Source organism: Juglans regia, chromosome 10 (genome assembly GCF_001411555.2).
Source record: "Juglans regia cultivar Chandler chromosome 10, Walnut 2.0, whole genome shotgun sequence".
Taxonomy (NCBI): Eukaryota; Viridiplantae; Streptophyta; class Magnoliopsida; order Fagales; family Juglandaceae; genus Juglans; species Juglans regia.
Genome location: NC_049910.1, coordinates 27,807,691 through 27,817,221, shown reverse-complemented (window position 1 = coordinate 27,817,221; position 9,531 = coordinate 27,807,691). Strand labels below are relative to the sequence as shown.

Below are 9,531 nucleotides of genomic sequence, written 5' to 3'. Positions count from 1 at the left end.
CGAACGTAAATATGTTACATTCGAACTACAATCAACGAATGTCAACTTCTGTCATTTAAATGCCAATTGGTCGGGTTGCCGTTCGAGCGTTTAATTGGATGTCTGAACGTTACTTTCTGTGACAGATCTCAACCATCATAAAAAAAGGGAACGTTCGAACGTTAAACCAAATGGAACATCTCCAACCGTCACTAAAAATATTTTTAGTGACGGTTCAACAGTAAACTATCACCAATTGTTTTCTGTGACACACATTAGGTGATTGTTTCAAACCACCACCAAATATCTTTAGTGACGTTTTGGTAATTTTTGGTGACGGTTTTCTCTGTCACAAAAGACAAATTGTGTTGTAAAGTAAGGATCCAAATATGTTGATATTTATATACGTCTCCCAAAAGGGCCACCCACCATCCCTGTAACACCCTGTATTTTAGTGTATTTTCACTGAAGGATTATTTTTAATAATTCAAAAATTTATTCTCTTATTTATAATTATCGGATATTTTAAATGGGTTATTTTATGATCTTTAAATTGTGAAAATTAAATTTGATATGTTTCCTTAATATTAATTACTATTATGCATTTAAATCTCTCTTTATTTTAAATTAATTGATTGTTGGATTTAAATATTTTATTTTCATTTATCATTACGTTTAAATTATTTAATTGAGATGCTGTTTTAAAATCATTTTCGTTGGATCATTTTTTGTGACCCAAGATGTGGGATTGGACCTCATTTCTTTCCTTGCATTTTTGTTTTTCCCTTTTCTTTTCTTTTCATTTTCTTTTCTTTTTCTCTTTCTTTTCTCTCCTCACTCTCTCTCTCTCTTCCCGCGCGGCCTTGCTCCCCTCTCTCCCTGCCCGTTTCTCTCTTCTCCAAGCCCAGCTACTGCGCGCCGCCGTGCACCTTACCGCCCCTCCCATCAGCTTCCCCACCGGCCGGCGACACCACCCCACCAATCTCAGCCTCCCTCGTGCCGCCGACAGCCCCCACGCACCACACCAAGCCGTGACGCTCTCTTCACTCCAGCGCCGCCGTTGCGCCACCTCCGGCCACCATTTCTTCACCACTTCATCCTCGACCTCCTAGCAACCCAATGGACCCAACCCCAGCTCCGATCCGTCACCGGTGAAGCACATCCAACCCCATTTCCGATTTGGGTATTTTTGGCCTAAAACCACCATTTGCGCCGCCACCCACGGCAAACCACCACCACCACTAGCTTCACCGACATCTCTAAGCCATACCCTATCAATTTCGGGTATTAGTTTGTCCCCATTCAAAAGTGGGTTTTGAATAATGGAATAATGGTCTGTTTTCTGGAAAAATAGCGTGTGTTGATTAAAAGGATTTTTATGTGATTCATTTTCTGGGAAAATGAGGTTTTATTGATTTGGGTCATTTTCTGGGAAAATGACGAAGTATTATTTTTGGCCCAAAATGGGATTTTGGCATGTGTTGAAAATATCTATTTTCGGGAAAAATAGTATTTTTGGATCTAATGCATATTTCATCATATGCATGCATGTTGGTCGCATTAATGTATTTTTATCTCATAGTTGTTTGGTCTATACTTACCTGTGGTACCATTTTGTGGTAACGTAGATTTCGATGCAGATGAGGCTGAGGGTGAGCTTGAGGATTCGGCTCCGCCCGGGGAGTGATCTGGGATCACTCGTTTTGGTTTGAGACTTGTAAAATATTTATTTTGGATGACTGTATAATTTTTAAACCTTTTTACTGATTGTTTAAATTGTATTAACCATTCTGGTACTTAGTTGACTTAATTATCCACTGCGTTGTTTATTGTACAATGTTGCATGTACACACATTTGGCATTATCGTTGGGATGTGTGACTGTGACCCTGTTGTCACCTTCTGGCGTCTCGATTTCCGTATCTCCTCACATGGGGGTCGGGGGCGCCATAGGTGGTATCAGAGCAGTTCGGCTCTAGGTAAAACCATATGTTCCATAGGTGGAGTACCAGAAAGTTTTAAAGTTGTGATTTTAAATTATTTGGTTTGGAGTATGTTATTTTAATGGTTTTAATTTATTTATGTTTTTATATTTTGTTGGTTTTATTTATTTTATTGTATACTACTTGTTTGTTTATTTTATATTATTTGTTTTATTTTATGGCAGGTTATTTTATGTTATTTATTTATTTTTTAATTATTTTATTGTGCACTACTTCATTTGTTTTATTCATTTTACCTTATGATATTTTATTGTTGGTTTTATTCATTTTGTTGTATATTATTTATTTATGAAATTTTATTTTATTTTGTTTTGTTCGGAATTGAAAAGCGGGTTAAGAGTTGTGCTATGGCAGGAAGATGGTACGATTGTGAATGTCATTGTTAGACTTGAACACTTAGTGTCGTAGGCCTGAACTCTTGGCAACTGGTTTGTTTTAATATCGAGGCTTGAAGCGAACGGCATGATCTGGGTGAACTCTTTGGAGTAGGAACTCAAGTCGCAATTGAGGAGGGAAATAGTTTTAAATCGCTTAGATTAATTGAGGTCAGAGCGTCTGTAGAAATTATGTAGTGAGTTTATGGAGTAGGAGGTTGTAAGTTCAACAAATTCCAATGTTAGATTTTTGAGAAGGTCACCTAAGGTTTGAGGCCTCATAGTTTTTAGGAAATAAGTTTATTGGATTCAAGGTGATAGGTTCAACAAGCATTTGAAGGATTACTTAGATTAGAAGTTTTTGATTTTGCCGACTTTGATAAGCAGTTTGACAACATTCGGGGTTTTAGAATTTACAAGTTTTATAAGGTGAATGTTTTAGATTTAAGGTCATGGATCTTCAAGATTTTGGGAAATGATTTTTTATCTGGTTTAAGGTTTTAAAATTGCAGAGTTGAAGGGTTGAATTATAATAGGATTTGAGTTCTTAGTTTTGTAGACTTGGTATGCTAGCTTGGTCTATTCTATCAATTGATTAGTTGGTAACCATTAAATTGGGATTGATCAGAGTTGAGTTACTGATATGAGAATTTTTAGGAGAGAACTTCTTTGGAGATGGAAGGTAATGATCTAGTTTGTGTATTTTCCGAGGATTGAAGATGTTGATCTAGTTCAGATAATGATTGTTTTTAGCTCGAGGTTAGTGACAGGTTGAGGATTTAATTCATATCAATTTTAAGGAATAATAGATGGTGCGGACATAGGAAATGATTCTCGTTGATTTCGAGGATATAGGCCTAGATGATGGAAATGGTAGTGACAGATCACTTGCACGTTTGGAGGATTATTGGTTCTGGCTAAGTGTGCATGAGATCGATGCGTAGTAGTGGTGAGTGTGTATGCATTTCGGAGAGTACAGGGGTCCTTGTCTCATTTTTGGCTTGGAAGAAGTGTCTTGGGTAGGTGTTGAAGATAATAAATACAATAGTATTAAATTCAAGAGATTTTAGTTTGGAGTTTTTGGTGAGTCAATCGGAGTGTGTAGTCGAAACGGATTACTCAATGGAATGATGGTTGACAATAATTATTGTGATTATCTATAGGAACTATTTGTGACTTGAGGTTACCTAAGAATTTAAATTTTGAGGTTATACTTTCTTTGGAGATTGAGCATCCAGTTGGTTGAATTAAGAACATTGTTATTTAACTTGAAGAGAGATTGATGGGTTGTCATGTTTGGTGTATGATAAGATCTTGGAAGTTGAAGCTTAGGCATTAGCGATGAATAATATGATCAAGTATGTGAGTTAATCAAGCATTAGGATCCTTGGGTGATTTGCATTGGCTTTTGGTGGATTGATGATTTGAGCAATATGGCTGGCCTTGAGGTTTAATAGTGATGTGTTATTGAAGGAACTAGTCGTACTAATACTAGCTTATAGGAGTAGAAGTAGGCCGGCGAGTTATCAAATAGGTTTTGATAATGTTTTGGTTAAGTCAATGATGGTTCGTAATGAGTTTAGTCACCGCTAGAGTAGATGTTATTCTGAATGTCGGTGATGAGCTTTTGGGTTTAGATTATTGGATAAAAGTTTATAGGTGCTCTTTTTGGTTGGTCGGGTTGGAATCGAATCTTTTAAGGTATGTTCCTTATCGTAGATGAGACGGATATATTTTGGGTTGAGGTTGCTTATTTTCAATTTGGGATGTTGAGGTTGGTTTTCTGTCTATGATCATAGATGTATTTTACGGAATATTGATTTTGATCAAGGCAGCAGGAGTTAATTGAGGAATATGAGTGATAACTCCTGGTTTTGAGAAAAAGAGTATTTTCTACCAAAAAGTGGTAAGAGTTTTCTGGTTAGTAGGTATGGAGCCACCTTGTACTCGATGGTGCTAGTTTTTATGAGGACATAAATTTTATACATGTGGCGAATTATCAGAGTGTGCAGCAGAAGCGTGATATTTGTGTTGTAGTTAGGAGTTCGGATTTTGCGCTGATCTTGAGGAATTAGTGGTGACTTGAATTTTTAGACGATGCTTGTAGTTGAAGATTAATCTTTTGGTTGTGCAATTTGTTATTGATGGTTAACCTTGGAAGTGGCCATTAGGTTACCAAAGGTAGAATTCAATGGAGGTTAGAAGTTGTAGCATAGGAGCTGATTGAGGTTAGCATGGATTATTGTATGGAGCTATTGATCATTGGAATTTTCTGGATATTGTATTAAGGTTCTTGTGGAAAATAAGATTTTTGTTAGCATAGTCATCTATGAATATTGGTCGTGATGTGCCGCTGGAGGACTAATACTAGTATGTTGGATGTCGCCATATTTTTTTTGAGAAATGTGCCAGGTGCCTTCAAGTTAAGGCTGAGCTTTAAGGACCTGCTAGTAAACTTCAACCTCTCCCTATTCCTGAGTGGAAGTGGGATGATATTTCTATGGATTTTGTTGTGGGTTTGCCGAGGACTCCTAGTGGAAAGAACTCAGTTTGGGTGATTGTTGACCGGTTGACCAAGAGTGCCCATTTCTTGCCTATCAATAACACTGACTGTTTGGGTATGTTGACTCGGTTGTACGTTAAGGAGATAGTGCGTTTGTATGGAGTGCCCAAGAGTATCGTGTCAGATCGGGACCCGCGGTTCACGTCCCATTTTTGGAAGAGTTTGCAGGTAGCTTTAGGCACTAAGTTGAAGTTTAGTACTGTATATCATCCTCAGACAGACGGCCAATCAGAGCGTACTATTCAGACTCTTGAGGTTATGTTGCGGTCTTATGTCCTGGAATTTCAAGGGAGTTGGGAGAATCATCTGCCACTATTTGAGTTTGCTTATAATAATAGTTTTCATTCCTCCATTCAGATGGCCCCGTATGAAGCTTTGTATGGGAGGAAGTGGAGATCACCGTTGTGTTTGGAATGAAGTTGGCGAAAGTAAATTGATTGGGCCTGAGATAATTCAAGAAATGAAGGATCAAGTTCAATTTATAAGGACTAAAATGGCGGAAGCCCAAAGTCGCCAAAAGAGTTATGCAGATACAAGGAGAAGAGACTTATCATTTGAGTTAGGTGATTGGGTTTACCTTAAAGTCTCTCCGATGAAGGGGGTTAAGCGCTTTGGCAAGAAGGGAAAGCTTAGTCCGAGGTATGTTGGCCCTTTCCAGATTATAGAGAAAGTTGGGCTAGTTGCTTATAGAGTTGCCTTGCCAGACTATTTTAGGGATGTCCATGATGTGTTCCATGTGTCGTCTTTGAAGAAGAGTTGGGGACAACTAGAGCCGTGTTTTGTTGACCCTGAACACATTGAACTTCAGCCTAATCTTTCTTATGAAGTTGCCCCGACTCAGATTGTGGATTGGAAAGAGCAAAGGTTAAGGTCTAAGACAATACCTTTGGTGAAGGTGTCATGGGGCGATCCGATGGCTCAGGATTTCTCTTGTGAGAGAGAAGCTGACATGAGAGAGCAGTACCCGTATTTGTTCGATTGATTCTGGCGGTATGTTTCTTAAGTCTGCTCTTACTTGAATCTTATTCCTATTTTAGCGTTAATGTTTGACCTTGCTAATTTGAAGGATGAAATATTTTTTTAAGGGGGGAGGATGTAACACCCCGTATTTTAGTGTATTTTCACTGAAGGATTATTTTTAATAATTCAAAAATTTATTCTCTTATTTTATAATTATCGGATATTTTAAATGGGTTATTTTATGATCTTTAAATTGTGAAAATTAAATTTGATATGTTTCCTTAATATTAATTACTGTTATGCATTTAAATCTCTCTTTATCTTAAATTAATTGATTGTTCGATTTAAATTATTTTCGTTGGATCATTTTTTGTGACCCAAGATGTGGGGATTGGACCTCATTTCTTTCCCTCCATTTTTCTTTTTCCCTTTTCATTTCATTTCTTTTTCTTTTCTTTTTCTCTTTCTTTTCTCTCCTCTCTCTCTCTCTTCTCGCGCGGCCATGCTCCCCTCTCTCCCCGCCCGTTTCTCTCCTCTCCCAGCCCAGCCGCCGCATGCCGCCCGTGCACCTCACCGCCCCTCCCATCAGCTTCCCCACTAGCCGGCGACACCATCCCACCAATCTCAGCCTCCCTCGCGCCGCCGACAGCCCTCACGCACCACACCAAGCCGTGGCACTCTCTTCACTCAAGCGCCGCCGTCACACCACCTCCGGCCACCATGTCTTCATCACTTCATCCTCGACCTCTTAGCAACCCAATGGACCCAACCCCAGCTCCGATCCGTCACCAGTGAAGCACATCCAACCCCATTTCCGATTTGGGTATTTTTGGCCTAAAACCACCATTTGCGCCGCCACCCATGGCAAACCACCACCACCACTAGCTTCACCGACATCTCTAAGCCCTACCCTATCAATTTTCGGTCTTAGTTTGTCCCCATTCAAAAGTGGATTTTTGAGACCCACGGCCACAGTGTATTTGATAATGTTACGTTGCTGAGTCACCACTTCTTGCACCTCCGGGATCCTTCGAAAATCATATTATAGCGCTGTAAGTATTTTTCCAAATAATTATCGTGATTTAAATATATTTTTGCACTAACCCATATTATTGTGAACTGGTTGGACATGCCGGACTGAGTCCGAGGAGTTCGGGGGTCGGATGGATTGGGGACGGAGTTGTGTGTTTGGTTGGTATTGTGAATTGTTGGTTGTTGGTTTTGGTGTTGTTCATGTACATGGCATATTGCACGCATGATCATGTTTGTAAAGGAAACTGGGTTTTCGTGTACATGCATTCATGTTCATTTGTTTCATGAAAACTGGGTTTTCATGTGTTAAAAGATTTTGGGTGCGTGTGTATCACGACTCCAAGCCGAGATGGGGCATTATCTCGGTGGAGCTCCTCTGGTCACTCGGGAGCGGAATATACTGAGTGACGTCTCCTGGATTGTCGCTGGGCGACGATGGGATCGAACGAGATGGTCTCGTGATGACTCTGTGGCCCCTCTACTGGTGGGGGCTAGAGGATGCTTGGCCACGAATGCGCTGGGCGCGGAACTGGGCATCGCTCGTTGCGTAGTGGGTGCTTGGCCACGAACGCGCTGGGCGCGGAACTGAGCATAGCTACGAAGCCAGGACTTGCGGATGATCCCTAGGGGAGATCATGGTGCATTTGTTAATGGAATAATAGGCTGTTTTCTGGGAAAACAACATGTGTTGATTAAAAGGATTTTTATGTGATTCATTTTCTGGGAAAATGAGGTTTTATTGATTTGGGTCATTTTCTGGAAAAATGGCGGAGTATTATTTTTGGGCCAAAATGGGATTTTGGCATGTGTTGAAAATATCTATTTTCGGGGAAAATAGTATTTTTGGATCTAATGCATATTTCATCATATGCATGCATGTTGGTCGCATTAATGTATTTTTATCTCGTAGTTGTTTGGTCTATACTTACCTGCGGTAATATTTTGTGGTAACGCAAATTTCGATGCAGATGAGGCTGAGGGTGAGCCTAAGGATTCGGCTCTACCCGGGGAGTGATCTGGGATCACTCATTTTGATTTGAGACTTGTAAAAGATTTATTTTTAAACCTTTTTACTGATTGTTTAAATTTTATTAACCATTCTGATACTTAGTTGACTTAATTATCTGCTGCGTTGTTTATTGTACATTGTTGCATGTACACACACTTGGCACTATCGTTGGGATGTGTGACCCTGTTGTCACCATCCTAGCGTCTCGATTTCCGTGTCTCCTCACATGGGGGTCGGGGGCGCCACAATCCCTTTCGAGATATATATATATATATATATGATGCATTTAGAGTTTTGAAAAAGACTTTACCTCGAACGGTCGTTTTAGTGCTTTGTTGATCGTACTAAATTCAGAGCGCAGTTCTTCAGGTATTAGTTCCTTTTCAATTGTGATGGTGAAAGGGAAGTTCTTTGTAAAATTCTTTAATATGAGAATCGAAAACAGAGAACTAAAGAAAAGCTTTGAGGAGAAAATGAATAATACTTTTCATTGATCGAATTCATTGATTACAATTGCTGTACAAAGACCTATTTATTTACAATTTTAAGCTAACTTTCTAACTATACAAATAATGCCACCTGGCCAACTAACTTAACTGTCATGCTCTTTGTCTTGGCTTCTTTCTTTATCTTGGCTTCTCGAAGACTTCAATTCTAAAGCTTCTATATAAGTTTGTATATTCCAACAACCCCACCTCAAGGGGGGAATGTATATTAATCATTCTCATCTTGCTGGTGAGATGGTAAAGAGAAAGTGAACCAAGTGGTTTAGTGAGTATATCTACTAATTGATGTTTGGAAGGGATATGGATGATTTTAATAGGACCTTCTTGGAGTTTTTCTTAAACAAGGTGACAATTTACTTGGATGTGCTTTGTCCTTTCATGATGAACATGATTTAAGGCAATGTCTGAAGCTGGTTTACTATTAGTAGAGAGCAAAGCAGCTTAAGGATGATTAACGTGTGGTGCCCCCGAACCCCATATACAGAAATTCGAGAATCGAGATGCCTGGATGATGACAACATGGTTACACATCCCAACGATAGTGCCAAGTGTGTGTACACGCAACAATGTACAATGAACAATGTAGCGGATAATTTAAGTAAGTCAACTAAGTATCAACGCTGTAAGGTAATTTTAAAGGATCATGGTGGTGCTAGAAGTGGCGGCACAACAACGTAACAGTACAAAATGCACTATGGCCGTGAGTCTCTAAATGCTAGTTTTGAACAGAGACAAATGGAGACTTGAGATTACTAGAGAAGGGCTTAAGAATGTCAATGAAGCTAATGGTGGTGGTGGTTGGCCGTGGGTGGCGGCGTAGAGGGCAGTTGAAGTCTAAAAAGCCCAAAACAGAAATGGAGTTGGATGGATTTCACCGGTGGCGGATCGGAGCTAAGGATGGGTGGGTTAAGTAGTTGGGAGGTCGATGGTGGTGTGGTGAAAGGATGGCAGCCAATGGTGTTGCGACAACAGTGTTGGAAATAAAGGTGGCCGTTGCTTGAAGTCGTGCATGGAGGAGATTGGCGGCACGAGAGGGGATGGGAACGGAGGGGGTGGTCGCCGGCTAGAGGGGAATAGGTTGGGAGGGGCGATGATGAACACGACGG

The 9,531-nt window shown here is 39.9% G+C and overlaps 1 protein-coding gene across 1 annotated transcript; it reads left to right on the top strand.

Annotated features, from left to right (window-relative positions):
* The first annotated feature begins 5,411 nt into the window (after positions 1–5,411).
* LOC108985924 lies at positions 5,412–5,900 on the top strand. The gene has a single exon (XM_018958395.2). The coding sequence runs from the start codon at positions 5,412–5,414 to the stop codon at positions 5,898–5,900; it is 489 nt and encodes a 162-aa protein (XP_018813940.2).
* Positions 5,901–9,531: the final 3,631 nt, after the last annotated feature.

Bases quoted from the DNA above. Each gene is read 5' to 3' on its own strand.
- LOC108985924 (XM_018958395.2), top strand. From the start codon at position 5,412: ATGGCGGAAGCCCAAAGTCGCCAAAAGAGTTATGCAGATACAAGGAGA.